The 13,627-nt window shown below is 42.9% G+C and overlaps 1 protein-coding gene across 1 annotated transcript in view; it reads right to left on the bottom strand.

Moving 5' to 3' along the window:
• Positions 1–9,309: 9,309 nt before the first annotated feature.
• ALOX5 (arachidonate 5-lipoxygenase) overlaps positions 9,310–13,627 on the bottom strand; it is a 32,213-nt gene continuing 27,895 nt past the window's right edge. The window contains exons 12-13 of the mRNA XM_082308757.1: positions 11,784–11,954; positions 9,310–10,546 (exon numbers count right to left, since the gene is read on the bottom strand). Of these exons, the coding sequence (XP_082164883.1) occupies positions 10,367–10,546; positions 11,784–11,954 (351 nt within the window). The 3' untranslated portion in view covers positions 9,310–10,366. The remainder of the gene's footprint in view (positions 10,547–11,783; positions 11,955–13,627) is intronic.

Here is a 13,627-nt window from a genome sequence, read left to right as displayed (position 1 = left end):
TACTAGGATCACGGTTTAGTAACATGAAGCTCAAAATTAAATAATGAAACTATCCAACTGCTTCCTGCTGGGTCCCAGTTTCTGGTGCACAGGACTTTCTCACAGCCACCTTCTATTCCCTCCCCACCAGGCAGTTCTCTCCAGCCTCTCCAGAGAAGCTTCCTCAAACTGTGGCCAACACCACCACAAACACTTTGTCTAGAAAAGCTGATTTGCCTTGCTATGTCGTACCACACCTCACCTCTTCAGTCTCTACATTTCTCTCTGCACCACACAGCTTCGTGATAGAGAAGAGGACTAGTTACAGGAGTAACTGAACTGAAGATTTATTTAAAAGACCGATATTTGTCTAGCATGTTCAGCAACTCAGAAATACAGACCAATCACTGTAGACCCTAATTCCTGCTTTGTAGGTGATTGGTTGTTGTTAGAGTTTCAGTAGGATTGTGTTGGTGTGGGCCCTCTTTGGGTCTATGGGAATTTTCCACAAGTCCTTATATGCAAAATTTACCAAATTTCAGCTCCCGCTAGTTCTTAGCGGGTACTAAATGCTTAATGCCCTTTGGCAGATGAAACAATCCTGTTCTGCCAGTAGATGAATAAAGAGTTCTGCTCAGGAACCAACACTACATGAATCATTTCTATTAGCATTTCTGAGTCCCCACCATAGAACTTGTGAAAAACCAAGAGACATAAAACACAGGTGGCTTCCAAGAAGGACACATTTTGTAGTGCAGTTTTTGAATGTGAGCAATGTATTGCATCCTTGTACTCCACACAAATCACCTGCCACTGAGCAACAATATGCATCCCAAGATCACTGAGCTTTGGAGAATATCCCGTCAGATGCAGGCTCCGGTCCTAACCACCACATATACCCCTGGCCTAAGCAGTCAATCTTTAGTACCAGTCCTCATGCAGCTGCTCTGACTTGGTGATATAACAAGGTCAGGCAGAGAGCTGCTTCTGCTACAGGCAAATCAAGAACGTTATAGATGATACATTAGTTTCTACAAGTGTGTTTGTTTGCTTGGGCATATGTGAAAGATAACCATGATATGCGAGAGCAGATACACACATCGCTTCTGAGAATAAAGACTTGCAACCCAAACCATGGTGGTTTCCTGTGTGTTGTCTCACTGAGCCCAGTCTGGAATGAGAAAATATTAGTAAGGGTGAAGACCCTGAGAGCATCAAGAAGACCCCAGGTGTTCCAGAGCATCTCTTACCACATCGAATCCCACTTCTCACTTTCTCCTAGACAACTGGATTTCATTATTGGCCTGGAAACACAGAAAACATGGAGCACTAATTGCTTTTTCCCATTATTTTCTGTTTCTAGATGTTGTTTCTAGTCAGGTAAGCAAAAAGAAAAGAAGAAATCGGCAGACACAAGGTCTGCTACTTATGGAAAGGAGAAGAAACTGCAGGAGAAACACCTGCAAAATAGATCTAGCAGTTGATAATTCTGAGTAGGTGAATACACTATTAGCAGTAACTAGTAACCCATCTGCAGCTAGAAGGTTTAAAAAGAAAGAAAAGCATAGCCTGTACCATCAAATGCCTATCTAATTAAAATAGGATCTCTGGCTGAACCTGCCAAGGAGTCTTGCCTGGTGACATTCTTCCCAAGCACTTTTGTCTTGCAGTTACCAAACAAACACAACAGTAAAAGCCGCCTGGACTCGGGGAGCTGAGCCAAACAGTGCAGTTCATCCCACAGGGAGCATGTCAGGAAGGAAAGGAGGAAAAAAGCCGGCAAAGCCAGAGACAAACTCACCTTTTCTATAAAATCGCTGGGGAATTCAGTGATTAGGATAGAAATATATCTTTTACTGCCTCCACAAGAAATGAAAGTGACATGACTTACCACATGGTGCTCGCAAGTCTGGTCCGGGATGTCTGGACCTTCCCTTTCTTATGTCTCAAATGTGAATTTTATAGACAGAATGAAACATCCTTCCTGGTTTCTCCCATTGCCAGTTCCTTTTCTTTGCTTCTTCCCTGTACAAAGCCAAATCCCTCTTATGTCAGCAGCTGCCTGGGAATGCGGTAGAAAATGCTGGTGTCTGCTAGCAAACTTCGGCCCTGGGTTGTGTTGTATTCAGGGCATAACTCTCTTTGAGGCATGGCTTTGCTCTTATTTCAAGCTTTTTCACCTAGTCTTGGCGTCAGTCCAGCTAATTATTGGAATAGGTGGAGATACGAACTTTGCACTCTCACATCAAGAAGCTCAGTGCCTTGTTTCTTCCTGCAATAGGCAAACAAACCGTGGCAGGCCCACTTGCTGTCTGGCGGCACTTCCTTGGTTTTGGGAGAAGTCTTCCAAAAAGGAAGCCTATGAACAATTGAGTTTACTGACTTCTCACATAACTTTTTCTTCTTTTTTTTTAATGAGGTGATAACTCGGTTATATAATTACAAATTGGGCCTAATCACCAAGTACTGGATTTTAAACACCACAAAACTAAAGTTAAAAGGCTTCTGGATGTACAGTTTTAGTTGTGCTCACCAGAGAAGCTGAAGCTGGAAAGAGCCCTACCAAAGGCCAGATGTTAAAACTAGGTTATTAGGTTCCAACTCAACTCTGACAAGGAAACGTTTGAAACCGCTCACTTTTAGTTACTTACTTACTTAATATTTCTCTCACTGCACTGAATGTATTCAAGTGCTGTCTACCACTTGCATATGCACAAAGAGGAAATTTGTTCAGTAACACAGATAATTGCTGTGTGGTTTGTGAAACAAAACTAACTGTCTTTCTAGCACAGGACACAATCCCTGAGGTGAACAGTAGAGGACAGCTCCAAAGGAGGCACTAAAAACTATGAGCCGATACATTGCTATCCTACCAACATGATGATTTTCTTTTACCCAGGTAGTGACTCTCGTGTGCTCTGAAGCTTGGAGATAAGTAGACAGTTAGAGGTGGACCTGAGCTAGAAAATCAGACTTTCTCTGGATTTGGAGACATAATTACCCAAAGCCCATGACAGTTCTGATCTAGGGTCTTCATCCATGTTTCTGCTTTGTTTATTAGTCACTTAAATTCAGTTAATCTTATCCAGCCTTTAGCCTTGACATTACCTAGCTGCACTACTCTCTGCAAGCCAAGAAAACATACCTCCTTCAAATGAAAAAAGTGAGGGTTTGGCCCCTGACCCATTGAACCAACGCCTGTTGCTAGTTACAATGGTAGACATGTTGAGTCATCTGTTGAAGCTGAAAGGACTTAATCCAACTTGATTTTTCCTGCTCTCACTGTGGTGTACGCGCAGGCTTTATGAAACCTACTACAATTATCCACAGATGCATGCAGTGTTTAGGAACTCTAATCACATACACTTTTCTCTGTCTAAAATGCTGAATTCTTACTGCTTTGGCCTTGCCTGCCTCAAAGAGATCTCTCTTTGTTTTATACGAAATAGAAAAAGCTGAAGCTCTCAAAGGTCTACTTTCCAGAGAGTAATGACAAATAACCTGAAAAGCATCTAGTCTCCTGGGAAATCTCAAGAGTAGAAGCATTGGATAAGAGGCTACTACCTCCAGATCAAGAGCTGACATGTGAACACCGTGTTCAGAATCACCCACCTCCTGCCTCAAGTAAAACTGAACCCTGCATGCAAAACCACAAGTACTGAATATGTCAAGGCAACAGCCATGTCTGAGATTGCCAAATAGATAGCAACGGCCCCGTTATGACATTCTTGCTCAGTATCAGTAAGGGCTGTCCTTTAACAGTGCTGCTAAGAGAGCCCATGTGCCAGGAGGTGGCCAGCAGGAACAGTGAGAAAGCCTCAGACAAACAGATCTCATGTACAGCAGCTTGTGCACAGAGGGAGCTTCTTCATGCCCTTCCACCTAAGCATGTATTTAAACCAACAAGTTGTATAATGCAAGGGCAGAGGTACTGAGCACAAGCCAGCACACCATACTCAAGTGGCAGACTTCACATGCTTAAAGTCTGCTTTAGTACAGCAAAGGATGAATAAGGACTCATTAAAAAAAAGAATTAAAAAATCAGTGATATCGTGTTTGCCCTAGCAATCAGAATTGTGATTGAACAAGATTACCAGCTCTGTTGGAGAAGAGGGCTAGAAAGAGAAACCAGGGCTCATCTTGGTGGTGCTGGTACCGTCCAGGGTGATATCATATTTTTATTAAATATAATATCTTTATTAAATGTAATACTTTTATTAAAAATTAAGATATTTATTTTTAATATACTATTGCCACCCTCTAGAGCTTTGGAAAATAATCTGCCCGCAATTACTAGCCATAAACAGACGTTAGGTAAAGGAAGCATGCCATTTCCAGGAACGAACAGGAAAGGATCAAAATAGTCAGCAATATCTACAAAGGAAAAGATTAAAGACAGCTCTGAGTGGGTATAAATCCATATAGCCATCCATTATTTCAAATTAGCTACATCAGTGTAGAGCATCCCTAGAATCTTGCCCATTTTTGTTTCCGGTATCAACAGACTATCAACAAACAGGTCTTCTGCCTTCCCTTTGCTGTATATTGAGGCAAAGGCTTTCATCAAGAGATTGGTAGTTGCTGAAGATAAGGTGGCAATGGCTAATAATCTACAACACCTAAAACTGCTCTTGACACTAAAACTGATAGATGGTACAGGGACACTCTAATATATTAGAGATATTAAATTACCTTCTGACCTCAATGATAACTTCAGGTCAGCAGTCAGAACATCCCTCATGGGCTCCAAAATACACATACCTCTGCCTTTGCTGTGCCTGTTCTGTGGCTGAGGAAAGGTCATTAAAATAAGCTATGTGCAGAATACTCTCTACTCACATCTGCTTAAAAAAAACCCCAACAAATGAAAAAACACTTAAACCACTCTCTTGCTCCTGATTTTAAAAGTGATATAGCACAGGTCTGTGAGAAGCAGCTCAAAATTACTACTGCAGCTACCTTTCCCCCCTGCCCTTCCAAAGCAATTTATTGTGTATCCATTCATTTAAAAAATGTGTTGTGTTACAACTCCCCTCACAAAAATGAAAACTGTACATTTCCAGCCTCTGGAGACACCTGTCAGAAGCAGCAACACCTTCTCCAGCATCCCCGTCTCACTATATAGGGCAATTAACCTTCCCAGTTTTTGCCAGATAAAGGCATATTCAGGCTGGAATTAAATTCTTTAGCTGGTAAAGCTCTTCTCTCCTGCCACTGCTGAAGACAATCAGCACCTTATCCACTATTTTGCCATTTATCTGGACAACTGCAACATCAGCTTTTGCTTTGCAAAGAAACTCTAGCAGTAAGGGAAGGAAATTCAGGCCTTGTGGTCAGATCACAGAACTGACACCCTTGTTTTTCTGAGTTTTGCCTCTAATTTTCTGAGTGGTTATGGACAAATCTCTATAGATTATATTTTCGCTCTGTTCCTATAGTTGACATACATTCTGTGATGTCTACTAGCAGAGTAGACACCTCCTTTTGAGATGGCAGTAATTCCTCACAGTCATGAAAAGGCCTGGCTAACCTTTTATTAAGCCTTTCAGACTGCTCTCCAGCCAAAACCCAAATGCAGGTGAGAACTTTCTGCCCAGCTGAAGTTCCTCCTGTGTCTGTGATAGTTTACAACATTACTCTGCACTTCCAGCCATATCACCTGCCTGTGCCCTTATGATATATTTATATCCCTGTATGCATGTACCTGTGTGTATGTAATTAAGTGAAGCTGGTAGAGCAGCTACTCCCTCCCTTCCCCTGTACACTGGCTGCACCAGTGATGACAGCACCTGTGTGAGTGCATGTGTCTCTGCCCCTGGCAGGATCCTGGAGACAAGGCTTCCTTGATCATAGAATCATAGAATTGTTAAGGTTGGAAAAGACCCTTAAGATCATCGAGTCCAACTGTTAACCTAGCACTGCCAAGTCCACCACTAAACCATGTCCCTAAGCACCACATCTACCCGTCTTTTAAATACCTCCAGGGATGGAGACTCAACGACTTCCCTGGGCAGCCTGTTCCAGTGTCTGACTACCTTTTCAGTGAAGAAATTTTTCCTAATATCCAATCTAAACCTCCCCTGGTGCAACTTGAGGCCATTTCCTCTTGTCCTATCACTCGTTACTAGGGAGAAGAGACCGACCCCCACCTCGCTACAACCTCCTTTCAGGTAGTTGTAGAGAGCGATAAGGTCTCCCCTCAGCCTCCTTTTCTCCAGGCTAAACAACCCCAGTTCCCTCAGTTGCTCCTCTTAAGACTTGTGCTCTTGATGTGCCCATCCTACTTCCCCACACCTTCTGCAGAGGCCAATGCTTGTGTTAGCTGCAATATTCAAACTTGGTTCCTACCACCTATCCGTTTAGCAGAGATCACAGACTTGGGGAGGCAACACAGCTAAATTTGAATGTCAAAGCTGGTGCAATGAAGAGGTTTCTGATAAACCACAGAAACATACCCATGTCCTCCAGTAACTGGTAGCAGTAAGGCTGGGCCACTGAGATCTGCATCCAGTCTGAATCTCGAGCTGCTGGTTGCAAGCAAACAACCTGTTCTGTTTTTATATGTCAGAGACCTAAATCTACCAACAAACTGCAGACATGTAGTTGCAGGCAGGAGGAAATGCAGCCTATGAAATAACGTCTGAAATTGCCATTGAATCATGGTCATTGTCAACTACCCACATGTTGTCCACACAGTGTTAATAAAGATGCAGTGGGAACGGATAAGAGGTTTAAAGAAAGTCTTAGAGCAAAAGGCTCCAGGAAATTAATTCAGTTTACCAAAAGAAAGGGGAAGGATGTATTAGGGAACTGGTCAGAGAAGGATCTTCAGTCACACAAAGCTACTGCAAGAAGCTGTCTGTTGCAAGAAGCAAAAACTGAATGCACGCAGAACTAGAAACACAGCACATATCTTTCACAGCAAAAGGGATTCACCAGTGAGACAAGTGACTCAAGCACTAGGGTGAACGGTGTATTTTAGTAAATCATGAGTGCATGTTTTCACAGAAGATGATAGTGTCCTAGATCAAGCATCCTCATACTGACCTTGAAGAGGGAAACGCTTCAGGGAAATCTAAAGACCTGTGTGACGCTGAGCTCAGTCTAAGCAATCATAGCCACATCTTCTGGCCATAAAAAGCCATGACTCAGTTAACCTCTGAATTTACCGTCCATGTCTGATTGTGCAATATTTTTTCCTGTTTATAGTACAAATAAAGCAAACTAAGCACTTTGTGCTACTATCTCAGTGTGTGCAATTACTTCCTAAATAACCATGTAGCTACTACTGTGGCATGAAAGGCCAGTGGCTGATTAAAATGTTCTAGTCAGAAACAGGTCTTCTGGGGTCTATTCCATGTTCTGCCCTACATACAACAGAGCAAATAATTCTGAGTGGCCAAGCCGGAACATGTTGTCTACTCTCTAGAAGGCTAAAATTAGCGTGCTGCAGGTAAACAACTTTCTCATAATCTTTCTACAAAGGAGGCACCTCAAATCAGAGCTGATCTGCTGGATTTCATTGCTCTTATTCCATTTCCCCACCAGTAAAATCAGGATTGACTGCAAAAAAAAAAAAAAAAGGGATGTGGGATGTGGGATGACTATGAAGTATCTGCTCTTTGTTTCCAGGGGCAGTGAGAATCATGATATTATTGCAAGAGATGTTTGGGGGTTGGTGGAGGGAATGTACCAAAAAGAGTTTACAGGGGTAAACTCACCCTGCAAAAAGAGGAAAGCATAGGAGGTCAGTGATGAGAGCTGGGCTGGCTGCAGAGGGCTAAATCCTCACTGCTGCCGATGAACCCAAAAAGTCAGAGACTTCAACACAGAAATGCCTGCCCTGTCCCCTTGTTGATGGTCTCTCTGTCTCAAGGCCTCTTTTTCTCCTTAAGGAGAGATTTTTTGAATCTGCTTGGGGAGAAAATATTAGGGTCTCTCCTCTATTTGTGACAGTCCTTTAGGACAACCCTTCCCAGTTTCTTTCTCATTAGCATGAATGGATTTTTACAGCTGGAGTGCTCTCCTCTGTGACCAAAAGCCAGGAGGAAGGGCTGAGATGCCAGAGCCTCCAGAGTTACTGCCAGGGCTTTCTGAAGGGGACGTCTCCCAGTTCAGTCTTCCAGCTGATTGAGAATCACTGCAATTGGAAAAGACCAAACCTTAATTGCATGACTTAGGAGAAACCTCTGTGCAAGTCATGGCTAAAGAGGGAGGGAAGGAACTCATGGCCCATGAACAGGACGGTGACTTTCTGGTGGATGGTGACCAGTTGAAAAGGGAGCAGGCAGTGGGACAGCAACGTGTGCCCAGACCCCCTAGAAGAGTAAGCACTTTACTATTTGTGTGTATTTGCTTCCTTTCTGATGCCAATGTTACTTTTAAGTTCCTTACCTGTTTCCACAGCCTCTCCTGCAGTTGAATCAGACTACTAATATTGGCTGTCAAAGCTGCACACTCAATTCCCCAGACCTCCCATCAACCCTACTTGTATCCCAGGTCCACAGGCTAGAGCAGAGGGAACAGATGCAAGAAAACAGCCATCAGCCTCTCTTCTCATATTTTATTTTCTAGACAGATACTTAACTGTGCAGATCATTATCATTTGAAAGCTGAGGCAAGAGGACATTCGCTGTAACCAGGGGAAGAACAAGTGTTAGGGCTGGCATATTGGATGTATTGCATCAGCTTGTTGCATTTTCTGCCTTTTGCATTTCAGTTGCGCTTTTTTTTTTTTTTTTTGTGGCTCATATATTATGGTCTCTGATCCCTCAGTCCTGTTCCAGTGTTGCTATAGAATTGCATGCCTCAGCTCCTAGAGTCATCACTTCTCATGGGTTGCAGAAAAAGGAAGATGCACACGTCTTAAATGTACTTCCTCAATAACAGGAAGTGGTCTTACCTTCCACATTTTTGCTGGAACTCTTTAGCTGAGGGGAGAAAAAGGGAATCAGTCTGCTGTAAAGGGTCTAAAATCAGTTGTGCTTCCACATCTGTGTTTCATATGAAACAGAAGGGATGAATATTTTAGTGGTACTCTTTTCCAAATCACACATGAATGATAGAAATAATAGTATTTCTCAAAGTGCAGGAGCTTCATTTCTCTACACAGCACGTTATGCTTATTCCTGCAAAGTTTTCGAGACGTACAGCATTAGATAATGAGTTAAGAAATAAAAGCTAGATGCTCTTGTTCAGTTTTCTTTTATTAGCACAAGAAGCTTTCTTATCTATTGAGAAAACACACTGCAGTGTGGCAAAGCTAGTACAAGGAACAAATTCCAGGAAAAATAAACCAAAACTGTTATTAACAAAACTACTACTCCTAAATTTCCCAAACCTCATTTTTGCTTTCATTATCTCAGTGACCCTCTCAGCTTCAAGGAAAGCCCAAGTACTTGAACCTAATCACCTCTAAACAAAACAGACAAAACTCAGTTGTTTCTAAGGTGGAACACGCCAATTATGCTTAACTGGCCAAATCTGAAGATTCCCCTTAGAAGCTGTCAATTAACCCTTCTCCACAATTTTTATCATTATACAAAGTAGCCTCTTCATCCCCCACAAACCAGAAGAAACTATACACAAAAACCAGTAGCCCCAGCAATGAAACAGAAACTGAGCATAAGCACTGCTAGGTCTGCATTCGTTGCCATTGTGCTAAGCAGAACATTTGTCTGTACATATGAATGACATCAAACTCTGCTGGCAGAGGCTGAAACAAACCTTGCTAGTTTTATGTAGAAAATATGTAAGTTTATGTAGGTACAAAATTTTCATCTCCTAGGAACCAGGCTATCTCATTTCACATGAACTCGGTAAGCAAATAATAAAAACCCATCAGCTATGTTAAGAAAATGTCCTGCTTCTACCTTCATCCTGATTAGGACATTCACTGCTGTAGTGAAAATATTTAACGTTTGCTTTAATCAGATTAAAAACAATACATAAACTTTAAAGATTATACTTTTATATGTCACCAGCGTCACCTATTAAAAGCAGGGAGGATTTTAAAGATATGACTTGCTTATTGCTTGTGATACTATTTTCATTGAATAAGATAGGTGAATCTGTGATTATATTGTTTTGACCAGGAGAAGGAAATATAACAGAAACATGGATATTGATTCTAAGAATAATTAAAAAATCTTGGAAAAATCAACTTGTAACAAAGTTAACCTAGTGGATTGTCAACTAGACTTTGTCTGCAAGATCAGTCATAATCAAATTTGTTTTGAAAGTCCAAATAGACTATGGGTCAGCTCTGATGGAGAGGCTGGTTTTCTTATTTTATCCATTTCTGAAAGTTCATTGGAAAAGAAGCATGTGTAACAGGAAAGCATCATTAGCTTTACATGCCTCCAAACTCTCCTGGATATCTATCTGCTCAAACAGCAACACTGTTGGGAATGCGATCTGGGGAAAGATAGTAGTAAGGAAGCTTTTTGTTCTTGTTGCGCTCAGTGATGACATTGACGATCTCATCCAGATTCTTGCGGAACTTTGCCATAGCCTCTTTCACCGGTTTCTCCACGAAGTGTTCATCTGGGTACATGCCCAGAAAGAGCTAATTGAAAAACACCGAGAAATCATGTTTTGAGAAAGCAAAGGCTATTCTGTTTCAACATTATGTCATCCAGCAGAACAACACCCAGAGCCTCACAAATGCTACTGTTAAAATAGTACTATCAATATTTAAGCTAGCCTCCATTGGCACTGTCAACGAAAGATGCTGTCCCATTCTCCCTCCACTGCTAGCTGCTTTTTTTCATCCCTGCATCTTTCTGTAGTGCTGGTTCAGGTGTTTATGTAGCACCTCCTCCACCTGCAGGGAGCTGATCCACTGAAAAATAAGCACTTTTTTTCAGGCTAGTGGTCAGCCAGATCAGCTTCCCAAACCAGATCTCTGCGTAGCAACTCAAACATTTGTGCTGCTAAAGAAAAGGACAGCATGGGTGGGGAATGAACAGCCAGGGATGAAAAAGCAAGATGACTGCTTCTTTTAGTGAGAGTGGAAGTTTAAGTTGACTTAAAACTGTCCTTCAAAGTTCAACCTGACAGTTGCTTTAGTCAGCTTGGACTCTAAGGGTGCCCTGAATACCTGAATACTGGCATATTACCTGCTGTAGGTAACTGTTTCCTATGATGCTACCCGTACTACTAGCTTCTCAGCTGAAATCTGCTTTCTTCTTAAAGACAAACTTCAGATGTACTCTCTGTCCATCATCTTCCATTTAGGGATTTCCAAACACATCCTCCAGACACAGCCTTTGGGTGAGACAACCGGTTACCTACAACCTCATTTTACATGAGGGAAATGACCATGCTTGCAAAGCATCCTGTAGGCTTGTTTTGTTTGCACTCCACACCAGCCAGGCACAAGACACAACTGTAGTCCACATGGCACTGGGGCAGATTTTCTAAAGGGACAGGACATGGTGACACAGCGGTGCTGTAGCTTCTCCACCAGCACTCCTGGTGCAAGGAGTGGAGAAAACCCTTGTGCGTCTGCAGCCCTCTTCTTCCCACACAAGCACCCTTACTCAGCAATGCCATACTTGACTTTAGAAGCTTTTGTTTTGGCTGAAACATGGCCTCAGAGTAAAAATACGACTTCTCGCTGAAAGCTGGTTTGCATCTGGTGGAACAAGGGCAAACCCACACGACAGACACATCTCCACAGAAAGGCAAACATGGTCCAGTCAATAGAGCAGCACTACAATCTCATGAGTCTGTGTGGTCTTGCCATGGCCCTTGTGGTCTCACCTACATCTCCACCAACTAGAGAAGGGAGGTAGACTTACTTCATTTTCCTGGAATTGGCTCAAGGCCCAGACAGCTCCAAGATGCCAACAAGAACGTCCCCTGTCTGGCAGAGTCTCCACAATTTGCTCGATGGTGACTGTCCCCTTTTCTGTCGGAGGAGGGCGGCGCATTGTTGGTGGGGCATTGGGAATCCAGGAACACCAGTCATACTGCACAACAAAGAAAGACAGCACAGTGAAAGGCTACAGTGGCTGGTATTTAGGAACACTGCAAAGAAAATCAGGAGTCTTGACACCAGGGAGTTTGCTTCTGTAATATGAGCCTCTCAGAAAGAGAAGATACTAACTAAAGGACAGAGACATGCTCTAGAGAAGGACTGAAGGAGACAAGGAAGTCCCTACTGTCTTTCTCAGGATCTCACCAGGGAGGGAGTTGTGTTGCCTTAATGGGAGCAGTGATTCTGCTAACCACAGGCATGTGCTACACAGCCCAGATTCACCAGCCAGGCTAAGGACTTAGCTATTTTATCAAACAAAGATCTCTTCTGATAATTTGAGGCAACCTCTGATAAAAAACCTACAAGAAATAAAATCATCTTTTCTTTTATCTGCAAAATTTCAGGATTTCCTGAGGAGCAGATTGGGAGATGTAATCAATCACTTGTAATGACAGGTTAGAAGTGAATAGTTGCAGAGGTCCCTGGTCATGGATGTGGCACAGGAACAGTCTGGGTTCATTTGACACCTGGCTCTAGACCCGCGCCAGGGCTCCTGAGCCGCAGGGGTGGACAGGAGGGTCAACAAGGAGAGTGATGGGGGATGTGTTTGGGAATAATTACCACAGGAAAGATGGTTTCTCTGCTTATCTGTGAGATCATTCATGCCTGAAGCCAGAACACGTGCCAAAAAAAAGCTCATAGAATCATAGAATCACAGAATATGTCAAGTTGGAAGGGACTCGTAAGGATCATTGAGTCCAACTCCCTGCACCTTGCAGAACTACCTAAAACTAAACCAACTAAAAGCATCGTCCAGACGCTCCTTGAACTCTGACAGGCTTGGCACCATGACAACTTCCCTGAGGAGCCTGTTTCAGTGACCGACCACCCACTCGGTGAAGAAGCTCTATGCAATATAGCCTGACAAAGAGATTTGCTTCTGGCTGTGAAGTCTGCTTTCCAAAATGCCTTGATGTTGGAAGAAACAGCATTTGAAAGGCAGGCTGTTACTATAGTTTCAGTATACTATATGTCAGTAAAGACAGGCAGGGATAACACAGGGTATCAGTATGCGGCACATTAAACATCACAAAGGAAGCTCAGAGTTACCAGTTGGCTCACAAACTGAAGAAATGAGCAGCAATTCCCTTTCCATGCATTTGGAATACTAAGCACATTGGTGCTTTTGAAAACTTGACCATACGTGACCAATGCCTAGATCCTCGCAGATGTACTGCTTCAAATTTCTATGTATGTCAGTGGGAGTTAAGCACCTAGATATCACTGAGTATCTGGACTCCTGTCCCACTGACTTCAGTGAGACTTTACCTTGTAGAGGATTGTCTGTGCTGCTGCAGAAGGTAGAAGTGGAGGTCCTGCAGATGTGCAAGGCAGCTTTCAACTAGTTAACTCAGGACCCTTGGTAAATGCTCCATTAGGCCATCTAGATTGCTGTACTGCTGGGACTGAGCTGTTGGAAATAGCCAGCTGCACCAACTCAAAGACAGATTGCGTATGCAGCTACACGAACTGCAGTCACAGCACTGAGCTGCGCTGCACATGTTCCCTAAGCTACATTGCAAAATGGGATGTATGCTGCTTCGGCACAGGCACACTGCCAAATTAGCACAGCTTACAACAGCAACCCACGGTAGCTACCTGTGA

The sequence above is a fragment of the Platalea leucorodia genome (assembly GCF_965183815.1).
Source record: "Platalea leucorodia genome assembly, chromosome: 4".
NCBI lineage: Eukaryota > Metazoa > Chordata > Aves > Pelecaniformes > Threskiornithidae > Platalea > Platalea leucorodia.
Note: the sequence above shows the minus strand (reverse complement) of the source record. Positions and strands in the feature narration are given on the sequence as shown.